This window comes from Glycine soja, chromosome 19 (assembly GCF_004193775.1).
Source record: "Glycine soja cultivar W05 chromosome 19, ASM419377v2, whole genome shotgun sequence".
In the NCBI taxonomy this organism is placed as follows: Eukaryota; Viridiplantae; Streptophyta; class Magnoliopsida; order Fabales; family Fabaceae; genus Glycine; species Glycine soja.
Window position 1 is genome coordinate 6,871,908 of NC_041020.1, and position 16,787 is coordinate 6,888,694.

At 34.3% G+C, this 16,787-nt stretch overlaps 1 protein-coding gene and 1 pseudogene across 1 annotated transcript; both read right to left on the minus strand.

The window, feature by feature from the left end:
• LOC114399030 lies at positions 1-7,395 on the minus strand. Its single transcript, XM_028361125.1, has 14 exons — positions 7,189-7,395; positions 6,168-6,265; positions 5,033-5,119; positions 4,774-4,939; positions 4,564-4,650; positions 3,499-4,251; positions 3,243-3,385; positions 2,942-3,139; positions 2,699-2,789; positions 2,443-2,608; positions 1,730-1,840; positions 1,536-1,635; positions 613-684; positions 1-347 (listed from the first exon to the last, which is right to left on the minus strand). The coding sequence occupies exons 1-13, from the start codon at positions 7,333-7,335 to the stop codon at positions 636-638; spliced, it is 2,196 nt and encodes a 731-aa protein (XP_028216926.1). The 5' UTR covers positions 7,336-7,395; the 3' UTR covers positions 1-347; positions 613-635.
• A 4,235-nt stretch (positions 7,396-11,630) lies between these two features.
• LOC114398540 lies at positions 11,631-12,332 on the minus strand (annotated as a pseudogene).
• Positions 12,333-16,787: the final 4,455 nt, after the last annotated feature.

Here is a 16,787-nt window from a genome sequence, read left to right on the forward strand (position 1 = left end):
TTAGAATGCCAAGAATTAAATTGACCTACTTAGGAATATCGAGGGGACGTCACTTTTACAATTGGATGTGTCAATCCACATACTAACAATTCAAATCAAGAAAAATTACACTATGAATAATAATTACAATGAAACCTAACGACTACTTAGGTTCTATCATCAAAATGTTGGAAACTAAACATCGAATCTAGAAACCTAAGATACAAGGAATCAATATTTGTTTCTATGTTCTAGCATCATCAGCTGCAACTTCAGAATTTTCCTATATGTAGATTGTTGACCACAATAATGAAGTTCCTTTTGTACACAGCACTCAAAAAAACAGAGAATAAGATTCCCAGCAAATCCTGCAAAAACAAGAAAAAAATTTCCATGTTAATCATATCCAAGTCCAGAACAAATAAAATAAAATAATGTTAGCAACACTTTATTTTTAACAACATTATTATTGTGAGAAGTCCCATATGCAATTTACCTAACCATGAGTATGGTTGCTAACATTTATGTTACTATGAAGAATTAACACTACCTCTTGCAAGTTAGATATATACTTGAAGCAATAATAGATGTTGTCACAATTGTAAATTTCTGATCAAAGATGGCAATACTAACCAGAAACATCCTACACATTTGCTTCACTGCGAAAGCATGTAAACAACCTTGTGACCTTTAAGTCTTTTAGCCCTGCAACCAAGGTAAAAAAGAAATTTACTTAATTCGTTGCACTTGTTGAGCATCAATTTATAGTATGGATAACTACAATGTCATTAACTTAGCTATTGTATTCACAGATGTTTAGCCTCATGTTCCTTTCCCCTCGTTAAAGTATCTTAAGATGATTTTTTAGAATCCACTTTCAAATTTCATTATATGAGGAATGCCAGCAGCACTCTCACTAAAACTCTCTTTCGAATACTCTTTATAATTTGTTAGAATTTATTAAAAATCACCAATTTTGATAGATTTCACTTCTCATTTAATATAAATCGGGAGAGAAAAACATTAATTAAGAAACAAAACCTACTAAATTGGTGATTTTTAATAAATTCTAATCAATCATAGAAAATATTCAAAAGAGTGTCAGAGAAAGTATCACTAACATTCCTCTCATTATATATCTTAGTCAATAGGCAAAATAATTATCACTATAAAATGTATAAAAACTTCGTACCCCATTGCCCAGAGGCTCTTCGCTATGCGAAGGTATGGGGGAGGGATATATTGTACGCAGCCTTACCCTTGCATATGCAAAGAGGCTGTTTCCGGATTCGAACCCATGACCAACAAGTCACCAAGGCACAATTTTATAATTATCACTATAAAATGTATGTTTCATTATATTTCCCATTCTTTTTATGTTCGAGCATATAATGGGTGATCACTGTTCTCTCAACAACATATTCAACACATTCACTGAAACTGGCTATGGTCACTATTTACCATCATGTTCTTGACAGGTATAAAGAATGCAAACTCTCCAAAATCAAGTACCATATCTTAGATCAATCCACTTCAACTTTAATAAAAAACCTCACCTTGAGGAAATGTACTTATCAGCCTCATCCTTCTTTTCAGGACCATAAACAAACCATTTTTCATAAGGTGCAGTAGCAGTTTCATCCTGAATTTTGATATCTGCATATTGCTTTCTTTTAGAAAATTTGCTAAAGTCCAAATCACAACGGTATCATCATTCAGAAAAATTAAGCTAATGCATTTTGAAAATGACCTTGCAACAGAACAGCACATTCACCATTATAACTTTTTAACTTCCAAAACACCTGACCATTGTTGTCCAAAAACTCAGGCTCAATTCTCATAGCATCAGAACTATGTTTCACTGTAATATTAGAAGAACAATTGTCAACTGTTACAATAGCAGAAACAGTAAATTCTTGCAATATAGAAAATAACCATATGTACTCACTTTCCATTTTGGCCTCATTAAGAGCATTTATTTATTTACAAAACCAAGTCCTAGTCTGGATGTTATGAAAAATAAGTGCTCATGACACAAACAATCAATTTCTCATAAGAAATAGATGAATTTAAACCAACTGTAATTAAACATTTTACAGGATGTTGCATAAGTGAATACTATCGGGTGAGGAAAGAAGCAAGACATAAGATGATAATAGCATTGAAGATCAGTAAATAATGCAAATCTTGTAGGATCTAAGAGTAAGTATATGAAATGCCAACAGATATTTTTCATAGACGCAGATATTAGTTCTTTTACATGCTAGTGTAATCATTAAAAAATCAGTTTGTTGTAATTTTCCTGTGTTAATTATTACTTGTTTGCAACATGGATAGTCTTTCAAATTGCAGAATGTTGTACCATCAGCTAAATATTCTGACTTTAGAGAATGAGATTGAAGAACTTCAGGCATGATAACATACACAATGCATAATTCATAAACATCACAATTCATAACATACCTTTTGGAATTGTTCCCTTTAACTCGAGTACCTCAGCATGAGCTTGAGCCACTTCACTTTTCATCTTTTTAAGAAGAGCGTCATGCTTCTCCATTTTAAGAGGAGTCGCATTTGACAGAACAGCTTTAACCGTCTCATTCTGCAACTTCTGCCTAAGACCCTTTTCCTGTAGATAACATGCATACAAAATTATGAACACAAGGTAACAGCAAGGACAATCCCGATACAAAGAACATAACACCTTGTTTGCTGTTACCTTTTCCTTGGCTGCAGCAATCCTGGTTTTTGCTTCCTTTACTTCTTCTACATGTCTTGAATTTTTATCTTCAATACAACTCCTCAGTTTACTGAACATATTAAGCAAGTTTCCAACCACTTTAAACAAGATTATGAAGACAACAGAGAAAAGAAAAGCAAAGATAAGGATAAAGAGATGAAAACAATAAAACAACAGCAAAATACACGATAAAACTATTCTAATTGGACTTGAAATACTTACTCAGTGGCTAAAGCTTCATCACAAAGAAAATTCAACAGTGTGAGCTTTTTAGATAAATCCAAATTGGAATATCCACTAACGCCTTCTTGAAGCCAATCCAAAGGAAAATCTTTTAGTATATGATTAGATTCAGTAATTAAATCCTCCAGTGGTTTTAACCATGAATTATTTCCATTGCTAGTAGTCAAGGATGGAGACCTACAGCAAAGTCATCCATATGGCTACCTTAAGTATATCATATAAAATTATCTCCCTCAAAACTATAAAAACAAACAAATTAAAGCTGTAAGGGATAACTCACTCATTTCCTGAATCAGTTAGTATCAAGGTCAACACTCTAATTTGAAATTGAACCACTAAGGTGTTTTGTCCTCGACGCAAATTTTGTTTACGTACTAATTCTCGTAAAATGGCATCAGCTTCTCCCTTCTTGAGATCAAGAGCCTGATTAAATTTATACACAGGAATAAATCTTAAAAAGCACTTGATAAAGCAATTATGAATGGCTGAGAAAAACTTAAGAGAAAGTTAACAATAGAGTTAACATGAAGGCATACCTTTCCAAACACTCTGCAAAACTCTAAAAGCTGCAATGCGTTCCCAATATCTTCAGGTGGGAGCTCAATGTCCAATATTTCTGTTAACTCAGTTCCAGGGGGGAAAGGAATTTCCTCTTCAATTTTTTGCATCGCTAAATTCATGCCAACATTTGGGAACGTTGCTATTCCTACTTGGAACTTGGCACCAGCATTACCATCTACAAGTACAGTGTTGTTCCAATTATCACCAAGCATATGTTTCATATCTGGATGTTTAGAATTGAATAAATAATGTTTTGGAGCCAAAGTCACAGCAGGGCCAATGGAATCATTTGCAGGATCTCCAAAAACAGTGCCATGATTTCTATGTACTTGTGTTTGCACCTCAGAGAAAGGGTTGCCTTTGGCAACTTTCCCAAACAATAAAAGACCATTTGCAGCCTGAGCCTCTGGACTGTCCATCGATACATGAGCAGTATCATGGTTGCTGTCTACTTTTTTCTTTTTAGAGACTCCATTGCAAACTTTAGTGTCATCATTTACTTTTCCTTTCGCTTCCTCACTTGGAACTTCTTTGCAAATTTTAGGCCTTTTCAGGCTCTTCTTTTTGCCAGCACTACCAACATTGTTCTCATTAGATATTTCCTTTAATTCTTCACGCTTTGTTTTCTTAGATTTTTTAGTTGATGTCTTCTGACTGGTCACAGGGTCAAGCTTTCCATCTGAAGAATTTTCCTTCCCAATTTCTCCTGAGAGAACTACTACAAGCTCCTGTAAGAGATAGCAAACAAGAACAACAACCAAAATCCATAAGAGCACAAGAGGCTATGATGCATGGTTAAAAGTACAAGTAGCACACTAGACCCAATGCTATAGGTAAATATGAAAATCTAAATATAAAAAATAAAGGAATATGGATATGACAAAATGTATTAAATAAAATATAATTAAATTTATAAATATTAACTCCTCTCACTAGATACACCACACACGCACTCATGCATATAAACCCTATGCACCAATGAGTAAAACTTATATGCCAATAACAAAGATAAACAAACCAAAATAAAATAACTATGGTACCTTCTCTGATGCAATTTGCTTCATAGGTGAAACAGCTGTGCTCACAGGAACCTTACCAGAACTTAAATTATTTACACATTTTTGCTTCTGTCACCATTAACAAATCATGAATTTGCATATGTGAAGAGAAGGTTCTTTAACCAGCAAACATAAGTATATTTGTCAACCACAAGATATATGGGATAGAGGATGGGGAGAAAAGTAGCACACCTTTTCCTTAGTAGTTTCCTTTGAAAGCAAAACCTTATTCACCTTGTTCAATTCCAAATCATTAGATTCAGCAGTCTTTGAAACAAGCATTTCAGACACTGACTTGAAACCAGATGCCTTGGCTGTATGAAATAGTTGACCAGTAGGTAGTTCACCTCGTTTTTTCCTTCAAAGATCGCTCCTCTATTAGAATGAACTCACAGATACAATACAATACCAACTCAAAACACACACACAAAGAAAAAAGAAACAAACTCACCGGCAAAAACTGCAGTTGCAAAAGTTTCTACATTTTGGACATGTCCAATCACCCAACTGCTGCACCTCTTCTGCATTCTCCCCATACCTAATTCACCACAAAAATATCCTCAAAAGGGAAAACACATACAAATATACACCAAGTACTTCATCATTATATTCTTCAGATTTTTTTGTTTGTAACAAGATTATCTTCTAGTCAACGGCCATAGACTAATTCCTTCAAGAGATAGATCATGTTTGATCACTCGTTAGGAATGTGGTTCTTCACATTTATAAAAAAAGATAATAATAGTTTCCATGTTATTAGAAAAATTGACATGGTTCCTCGCTTTGCAAGAGTGTTCAACCATACATGTAAAAATCACCAAGTTTGTAAAAATTAATGTCTCATGTGAGAGGCATGTGACTTAGGTAGAAACTAATAAAAAAATAATTAATAATTAAGGACTAAATTGTAATTGGATTAAATAAGAAAATTTTCTAGAGATAGTTGCCATTTTATGAAAATAATGGTTATAAAAGGAATTAATACCCACTAACATGAAATAAGATCATCTTCCTAATAGAAAAGTATTTTCTCTAACTCCTAGTCATCACAAATGTAGAGAGACAGGAAGAATAATCAATAAAGTGAAATCTTGTTTCTCTCCTCTTTCAAGAAATCAAAATACATCAAAAAAAAGTCTCACTATAAAAAAGATACACACTATTTATTTATTATATTTCAAGATCCTATTAATTTCCTATAATTGTTAATCTAACAAACCCTTAAAATTTACAATGTTGTCTTCTTTTATTGGCACATAACCACAATTGTCCTCTAGAAAGAGACACTCCTACTCAAGTTCTACTATGAGCAACAAAGCTCATAGTGATCTTACCCAGTTCAAGTAAAATTGCCTCCATTGGAAGAAACCACCAGTAGCCTTGTAAAAGTAACATAAATAAAGACAACACATTTTGGTGATATCTACATGTTGTTTGGACTTTGGATACTCGTTGCAAAGCAGTAAATCTTTGGACACTCTTGCAAAGCAAGAAAGTCTTTGCCATAAACATGGCCTAAAATATGCTTAACAAGATACAATAATTCTGAAAAAAGAAAACTCAACATTTGTATTAATGAACCTAACCTGTTTAAGAGGCACTTGTGGCAGAAGTTAATGGGACAAGGTTTCCCATTCTTCATATTCTTACAAGAAACAGCAAAATCCCTGGTTTTTTGCCGACACTTCAATATGGAAAACCAAGCAAACAAAAATTTTATCATCCAAACAAACCTCAAAATCTAGAAACAAAAACAAGCAGAAACTGAACAATACACACAAAGTAAAAGCAAAATCACAACGTCATAAAACATCATCATCACCATACAACCCCATCAATCAAAGTCCATATTTTCGCACAATCCCCACATACGGATTTCACCCTCAATATCCAGTGTCTAACAACTGGTTCAACAGAATCAGTTATCCATGACATCAAGTTAGTTTTCCTGCTCAACAAATTTGCTATTCAGTTTAAGGAGTTACCGATTAGACTTGGTATAAATACCAAACACAGTGTAATAATTCATTTTGGAATGAATCATCTTGATAGACTTCAATAGTTCAAAGTTTTCTCTGGTTTTTCTCTTCTCTCTTCAACTCTAGTTTTTGCTGATATTCAATGGAGTTTCAGAACTTCGAGCCCTCTAGGCCTCTCTTCAAACCACCACACCCCACAACATAAAACGGAACAAAACACAAAGTAAAAGCAAATCTACAACATCGCAAGCATCGTCATTGTTTTCTCAGTACAAAACTACATATATCCTCTATAAAAAAAAAAAAATCCTACTTACTTCACTGAGTAACAAAGTTCTCCGTCCAAAAAATTAACCCAACTACACACTCAAAACTCAAACTTAAGACTACTCGTTCAGCTGAAACAACTTCATACAAGCTAATCCACACGTTCAACACTAACAACAATCATTACTATATAACCCCACACACATCAACCAAAGTTCCCATTTTTAACGTAATTGCCACATTCCCTCACATACCCACATTCAGATTTAGCCCTCTCCACACACCGGCACACCCCACAACATCAAAACAGATAAAAAACGAAATGGGTATTCTCAAAATCTCAAAAAAGAAAGAAAAGTACCTGGTGACACGTTTTCCCATTAGCAGAATCGTAGATCCTGCTTCCCACTATTCGAACTCCGCGAGAATTGGAGCGCTTCGGTTTCACGCCTCCGGCAGCAACCTCGTCCCAATTCTGAGTCGAGTTTGAGATGGTTGTAATAGCCATTATTACAGTTGGGAGAACTAAGAAACACCAGTCTGAACTTTTTTATTCTTACAATGAGACAGCGGAGATTAATAAACGTGATGTTAGAGAAATTTTCTAAACGCTCGTTTTGGGAACTTTTGTTTTCCCTCCTTCGATGGTGATGTGGCGGGAAAAGGGAGTGTGCGAAATGAATATGGATTTTGCGTGGCAAATTTGAATTTCGCAGTTTTCGAAGGGGTTTCACTTTTTCAACGTTTCGATTCACTCTCTTCTCTCTCCTCCTTTTTGATTAAAAAATGAAGGGTTGTGTCCTTTGAAAAACATATGGAAATGACTATGGCTTATTAGAGAATAAAAAGAGAAAATAAAAATAATATAAAATTCTTGCTGAATCACGAATTAAGAACTTTCCTTTTGCTTCATTTATTAATAATTTTAAGATAAACTTTAGGATTTCTGCGTAATTCAAATAATTCATTTATTTAAAGTTCAAATTCAAAGTAAAAAAAAATTTCTCCTCAGGAATTTCATTCACTGACTTGGAATATATACAATGTACAGTCGTAATCTTAGAAAATTAGGAAATTAATAATACTGGAAACTTGAAAACTAATAATATAAGACATATATTTTGGAAACTAATTATATATTTAACAAACTAAATATATGTTTACCTAAAATACAATAACAAAATATATTCACATATATCTTAACACACTCCCACAATCGAAGCAGGAGGACGATGGACACTGAGATTGTCCCTAAAATTATCAAACAACACACACGGAAGACCCTTAGTAAATATGTCCGCGATTTGATATCGTGAAGGCAAATGAAGAACTCGAACTTGACCACGTGCAACCTTTTCCCGTACAAAATGTATGTCCATCTCAATATGTTTGGTACGTTGATGTTGCACCGAGTTGCCCAACAAATAGAAAGCACTAACATTGTCACAATACACAATAGTAGCCTTGGTAACCAGACAATGCAATTCCAATAACAAATTTTGAAGCCAACACGACTCAAAGACCACATTAGCAACACCCCTATACTCGGCCTCTGCATTAGACCGAGAGAGTGTAGGTTGACGCTTGGAGGACCATGACACCAAGTTGTCACCCAAAAACACACAGTAACCCGAGGTAGAACGTCTCGTATCAGGGCACCCACCCCAATCAGCATCAGTATAAGAAACAAGAGATGAGATCGAAGATGAATTGAGATGAAGACCAAAATCAAGTGTACTTGTAAATACCGGATATCATGTTTGAGAGCTTGCATATGGTCCACCCTCAGATCGTGCATATATAAGCACACCTGTTGCACCGTATAAGAGATATCTGGCCTGGTGAGAGTGAGATATTGTAGGGCCCCAGCAAGACTCCTATAAAGAGTGGGATCCTCACAAGATGCACTAGAAGTAGCACCCACCTTAGCGTTGGTGTCAACCGGTGTTGGAGATGACTTCCAAGAAGACATACCAGCCCGGTCAATAATTTCTTCGGCATATTTGCGCTGTGAAAGGAACATACCACCCTTATGACGGGTCACTACAATGCCAAGAAAATAGTTCAAAGGACCAAGGTCCTTCATAGTAAATTATGAGCTTAGAAGGCTCATAATAGACAACTAGAGAGCATGAGAAGAGGCAGTAAGTATAATGTCATCAACATAGAGCAAAATGTAAGCCATGTGCGAACCCTTTTGATAAATAAATAATGAGTTGTCACATTTGCTATTGGAGAAACCAAGAGACAAGACGTAATCAGCAAACCGCTTATACCAAGCACGGGGCGCTTGTTTAAGTCCATATAATGACTTACGCAAACAGCACACATAATCTGGATGGGTATGATCACGATACCCCAATGGTTGATGCATATAAACTGTTTCTTGTAGCTCACCATGAAGAAAAGCATTTTTGACATCCAACTGATGAATGGGCCATGCCTTTGAAAGAGAAAGAGAAAGAACAGTGCGAATCGTAGCCGGTTTCACTATCGAGCTAAAAGTTTTGCCACAATCAATGCCAACCTGCTGAGTTTTCCCATTACCTACAAGACAGGCTTTATGCCTCTCAAACACACCGTTAGATTTTTCTTTATGAGCAAAAACCCACATAGACCGAATAACATTAATATTAGGTGGACGAGCACCAACTCCCACGTCTTATTTTTAATAAGAGCATCATATTCATCATCCATGGCCATTTTCCAATTTGGGTCACTAAGAGTCGCAACCGAGTTATGAGGTAATGGAGACCGAGTAACTGAAGTGGCTAAACCATATTCATCATCATATTTTTTATTTGGCTTAAAAATGCCCATTTGGCTTCTTGTGACCATACGGGGCTGTTGGATGGGAATAGGAGGGGAAGTTACTGTTTGGGTCGTTGGTGTGGAGATAGGAGTAGAGGATGGGCTAAGAGAAGGAGAGGCGGGTGGGCTTGAAGGGAAGTGTGGGCTAACGGTGTCTGGGCTCACGGGATTTGGGTCAGTATGGGGGTGGGCTTGTATTTCAGGTTGGTCCGTGTGAGGAGCAGAAGCATTTGGAGATTGATTGTGAAGGTGATGCATTGTATAGACACTCATATCATCACTCAAGAAATCATAAGCAGTAGAAGAAGGGGAATGCAATTTCCGAAATGGGAAAACATGTTCATCAAATAAGACGTGACGACAAATTATAATTTTAATAAAAGATAAATCATAACACTTGTAGCCACGATGATGCGAAGGATAACCCAAAAACACACATGGGGTAGGTTGTAATTTATTGATTGTGGTGGATGGAAGGAGAGGATAGCATAGACACCTAAACACCCTAATGTGAGAATACGAGGGATCCCGTTGGTATAGAATTTGAAGAGGAGAAGTGTTTCCCAAAACCTTACTTGGAAGTATATTAAGAAGATATGTAGCCATTTGTAATGCATGATGCCAAAAGGAAGGAGGAAGAGAGGCATGAGCAAGAAGAGTACGAGACATATTATTGATAGTCCGAATTTTCCGTTCTGCTTTCCCATTTTGAGGTGAGGTATGGGGGCAAGAAAGACGAAAAGACATACCATTAGTTTTACACAAATCCCAAAAAGGTCCATTGTCAAACTCCCTCCTCCCATTATCACATTGGAAATTTTTTATATTATGTTCAAATTGAGTGAGAATGTGGGCTCGAAAAGCTAAGAATTTCTCAAATACATCAGACTTTCTAGTCAACGGAAAAGTCCATAAATAATTAGAATAATCATCCAAAAATAAAACATAATATTGATGTCCCATTGAACTCAAAATAGGGGATGTCCAAATATCACTACGAATAATATCGAAAGGCATAGACGTACTCGTAGAAGAGGAAAAAAATGGCAACTTAATATGTTTTCCAAAAACACAAGATTGACAAAGACTAGAACTAGAAAGATGATTACAATCAATGCTTTTATTTTTTCTAAGAAAATCTAAAATAGGAGCACTTGGATGACCCAAACGATCATGCCAAAGCTTAGGAGAAATGGCGGCAAAGGTTGAAGGAAGAGCTTGATGTTTGATAGGAGTAGTAAGAGGGTAAAGATCACCCTGGCTATCATATCTCATTAGTGGCATCCCTGTCTAAAAATCCTTCACAGAAAAACCAAAAGGATCAAATTCCATAGTCACAGAGTTATCAGTAGTGAATTTTCTAACCGAAATAAGATTTTTTATAATTTTGGGAGCATGTAGAACATTTGTGGGAGATATGGGAGGATTAGGGGAAGGCAAGCAAGTATGACCATAGCCATGAATCGGGATAGTATGACCACTACCAACAATAATACCACGATGATTGCTCAAATTAAAATAAGACGAGAAATTACCATTGAAAGATGTCATATGAGAGGTAGCTTCGGTGTCCATGTACCATGATGGATCCGGGGGACTCAGAGACATAATATGCATTGCCGCTTCAATATTTGTAGGAACATAAGGAGCAGACTTCCCATTTTGAGAGGCCATGTAAGCCTGTTGTGGTTGTGGCCCAAAAACGCCGGGCTGTTGTTGTTGTCTCTACGGTGTTGGACCCCAGGCCCACCCTTGGTTTGGATATGGGCATGGAGGAGCCCATTAAGGCATCCAACCCCAAGGTGGGTAATTCGACCAAGGTGAAGGCCCCCACTATGGCTACTGTTGTGGACTCCCATGGACTGTTGCAGACCACCATTGCTGCCCCCTACACGGCTGGATTTTCCATCATTGAACCCACAATCACCTCCACCGGATTTTTTTTCCAGAATTTTTGTGATATCCAGACGGCTTCCCACGATGTTACTGGTCTTAATGTGAGGAATTTGAGTAAGAAACAGATTGTGAGATAGCCACTATTGCCGACTCCGAACCCGTGGTAGCCTCCTTTGTCAATCTGGCTTCCTCAAGTGTGAGCATCGACCGAGCTTAATAAAACGGAGGTAGAGGATCACTTTGCCGAATTAACGTCCCTACGCCTCGATATGCACTTGTGAGACCCGAAACAAGTTGAATGACAAGGCGGCTCTCTAACATCAGTGCTCCAACATTTTTCAACTGATCAACAAGGGACTTGAGACGTTGACAATATGCTGAAGCATTTGGAAAATCCTCCATCTTAGTATTGGAGAATTCGGCCTCAAGAGTTACCACACGAGAATGTTTGTTGTCTTGGAAAATATCTCTCAACCTATTCCAAGCATCCATGGTCGTGGCATCGGGTTCAATAATTGTATGCAACAAGTCATTGGAGATGGTTGCATAAAGCCAAGAAAGAACTGTAGCATCAAGAGTCGACCATAATTCCTTTTCATCCTCAGTCGTAGGTACCTTTGTTTTGCCGTTGGCAGGAGGAATAATGTGATGAAGGACCTTATGAGAATGTGTGGTAATTTTAAAAAGCTTCGCCCATGTAGAGTATTGGACATTCTCTATTTCAAGAGTGATGGAGATATGGTTCCATATATTGGAAACCGCAAGAGTCGAATGGGAAGAACTCTTGTTGTCTATCATGGCGATGAGAAGAAGAAGAAATAAGAGAGATGAAGGGGAATTGCGATTTAGCTTGCAGAATGAAGAAGGAGGATCGTAATTGCCCTAGAAACCTAATACCATAAAAGAATACTTTCCCCTAGGGATTTCATTCACTGACTTGGAATATATGCAATGTACCAGGTGTAATCTTAGGAAACTAGGAAACTAATAATATTGGAAACTCGGAAACTAATAATATAAGGCATATATTTCGGAAACTAATTATATGCTTAACAAACTAAATATATGCTTACCTAAAATACAATAACAAAATATATTCACATATATCTTAACACAGAGTTAATACAAAATCATGTCTAATGCAAGACAACTCTTTAAGAGAATCACTGTTGAGAAAATTTCATGTTAGGGGTGGAGATTGATATAAGAGTCCACAAAATTGTAAGAAGTAAGAACACAAACGCATACAAAAGACTCTTGTTAGTGGTTTCAAACTAATTTTGATTTTTTTCTTACAATAAAACACTAAAGAAGTGCATAATAGGGGTTAAGGAGTGAAATTTCAATGGTGATATAGCAAAAACACCAAAGAATGTGAATGATAATTGGATTTTTATGGTCAAATTTGAATTTTGTAATTTTAGAAGGATTTCGTTCATTCTCTATCTTCCTTTAATATTAAGAAATGATGAGTATGAGTAACATTCTTGGTAAAAATATGGAAATGATTATTATAGGAGAGAATAAAAATATAAAGGAACTTTATTAATTGTGACCATAAATGTATTAAATCTAAATCTGAAATTTAAATAAACGTCTTATTTGAACAATATATAAATGTTGGTTGGTTTCAAACTAACTTCCATTTTTTTGGAATAAGACACTAAAAAAGAAAATAATAATAAAAGTGATGAGGTGAAATTTTAATGTTTGTTTTGGGAAAAAGTTTCCTCTTTCAATTGTAAGTCAGCAGGAACACAAAAGAGTGCAAAAGACATTTTGATTTTTGTGATCAAATTGTAATTTTGAAAGGTTTCGTACACATATTCTCTCTCTTTCACCATGAATAAAAATATAAAATAACCTTATTTATTATGAGATAAATGTATTAAATATAAATCTAAAGGTTAAATTAATGTTTTATCGGGAGAATATAAAAATATAAAATTTTTCTTAAAATTAATGGAGTACAAGGGAAGTTATTAATGAGATTCTCAATGGAAGACATTAGACTAAAGTATAATTTTGTTCCTTATCATTTAACTAAAACTTGTTTTCGTTCTTTATATTTAAAATATTTTTTTATCTATCAAATATGGAACAATGTTGTCCTTCCAAAACACTGATCATTGTCAATTTTGGACATAATTTTGAACCTTTTTATGATAGATATAAGACATGAAACTTATCTTGTTAGATTCACCTACGTGAAAATTATACATCCCACCTAATGTCAAAACTAATTAAAAGGTCATAAATATGGTGAAAATCATGTGAAGAGTGTGTCCCACGAGCAACCGACAAAAAAAATTTAATATTAGATTTTATTAGTTTTGTGGGAGTCACTTTTTACCATGTTTATTACCTTTTTTTTTTTCAAACATTAGTTAAGTTATGTAGTTTTCAAATAGGTAATCTATAGTTTTCAAACAGATCCAAATTTGAGAGATAAAAGAATCTTTTAAAGATAAAGAACCAAAACAATTTTTAGTAAAAAGATAAGGAATAAAAATTACATCTTATTTTTACATCTTTCACTCCAAATCTTATTAATAACTTCCATTTTACTCCATTAATTTTAAGATAAATTTTACATTTTTATATCCTCCATATAATGCATTTATTTAATGTTTAGATTCATATTTAATACATTTATGGTTATAATTAATAACGTTATTTTATCATTTTTATTCCTAATGGAAGAGAGAGAAAGTAGTACGAAACCTTTCAAACTTGTAATTTGATCATAGTAGTCTAAATGCCTTTCACACTATTTGTGTTCCTACTACCTCACAATTGGAGGAGGGAAATGTTTTTTTCTACAAAACAAGCATTAAAATTTCATCTCATCACCCTTATTAATGTTTTATTTTTCAATGTCTTATTGCAAGAAAAAAAATTCAAAATTAGTTTGAAACCAACCAACATTTATATATTCTTTAAATAAAGCATTTATTTAAATTTCAGATTTAGATTTAATATATTTATGGGTGCAATTAATACATTTTCTTTATATTTTTTTATTTTCTCCCATAATAATCATTTCCAGATTTTTTTCGAATGATGTGACTCATCATTTCTTAATGATAAAGGAAGAGAGAGTGAAGAAATCCTTCCAAAATTACAAAAGTCAAATTTGACCACAAAAATTCAATTGTCATTCACAATCTTCTTTTCCATCACATTAGCATTGAAATTTCCCCTTCACCCCTATTAATATGTGTTTCTTTAGTGTTCTTATTGTAAGAAAAGAAAATTCATAGTTTGAAAATCATCAAGAAGAGTTTTTCGTGTGTGTTTGTATTCTTAATTCTTACAATTTTGTTAACTTTTGGGTTGACCTCCACCTCTAAATATTTTATCATATTAAATATATTTTAAGTATTAATTACAAAAGATAAATTATTTTAAAGTAATGTACTAATGGTAATTGATATTTTTAGAAGATAAAAAATTATTTAAATAGAATTCAATGATATCAATATATATTAAAATTTATTTAATAAATAATTTATTAAAATATACATGCATCCTTTTTTTTTAAGAGGTACATGTATCCTTTTTCAATTATCTTATAATTCTTTTTTAATAGCCAAATGAATTTCATTAAAAAAGAAGCTTAGTTAAGAGCACATGATGTGGCTTAACCAAGCTATAAAGTATTATAAAGCAAAACATGTTATGATATGAAAATACAAAGTTGTTAAGTCGTAAGACAAATCAAGTCCTTCAATTGTTTTGAATTGATGTAAATAAATACTAAATCAAAAAGATTATGTTTGAAATGCTAATAGACAAAATGTGTTGAATATTTGTTTGAGATATCAATCCGTTGACAAATATTGCCGACATTTGTGGCATTAAAGACCAAGTTAATGCTTTATGTATTTTTTATCCTCTATGCAGAAAATGTCTAAATATCCTTCATAGGATATGTCGAAGAGAAAAGTCAAATAGTAATGCTACCAATTACATAAAAAGATGCGTCCAAAGCAAAAGACAATGTACTTTATTGAACAAAAGGTTATTTGATTTCTAACTCTAAAAAATGAATTTACATCCTCCTTCAAATAAATAAGAAATTAAGAATGTAATATATTTATAAAATAAAAATAAAAAAACACTTGCAGCTAGAACATCTTCATGTACATAATTATTGTATGGTTAGGTGCAAATGGCTTAAAGAGATTTCCTTGATTACAAAGTACTTCCACTCCATTCTGAAAGGTAGAAGGAAAAGTGATATGTTGAGAGGAATTACAATCAACAAAGAATGAATTGAGGAACCAACAAGAGTCAAAACATTTATTTTAAGATAGGTTCAGAGGCATGGGGGACAACATGTGAGGCTTGATGGGGTGACATTTAGAATCATTAGGTTAGGGAGAATAAAAGACTTACTACTATGTTTTCAAAAGAGGAAATAAAATAAGTTTGTGTGGGAATGTGATGGGAATAAAGCTCTTGGTCCTAATGGCTACAATTTCCATTTCATTAAGTCTTGTTGGGAATTCAAGTGGGGGGGGGGGGACATTGTATGATTTGTGAATGCCTTATTTGTTTCTATTTTTCAAAATCTGACAATCCTTAAAGGTTAGGTGAGTTTAGACCTATTTCCTTTATTAGATGTTTGTACAAGATCATTGCAAAGCTATTACTTAAGAGAGTCACATCTACCCTAAGTGGGGTTATTGATGATTGTCAATTCATGTTTCTGGGTGGTAGGAACATGCTTTGATGGGGTGTTGATAGCAAATGAAGTAGTGGACGAGGATAAAAGAAGAAGGAAAATCGTCATTGATTTTTAAGGTAAACTTTGATGAGATAGGATTTCTTAATATATGATGAGGAGGTTGGGTTTTGGAAGCAAATGAATAGATTGGATAAGAATTTGTCTTTTATTGTCAACAATTTCCATATTGGTTAATGGAAGTCCAACACAAGAGTTCTTAGTGAGCAAGGGCTTCATAGGTTGATCCACTAATATCCTTTATATTTCTTATTGTGGTGAAAGTCTTAAGTGGATTGATGAGTGAAGTCGTGACAAATGAGCTATACATTGGGGTCATGGTTGGGGAAAAGGAAGTTAATATTTAGTTATTGTAGTTTGTGAATGGTTGATATGGATGAAGTTGTGGCAAATGAGCTATAAATTATGGTTGTTGGTGTTTGTTGTTGTTAATGGCTTTTCCTTTCTCCAGCACAGTTTTGCTACTTCAAAAAAGTAAGTGTTTTGCAAGTAAGTCTTCCTCC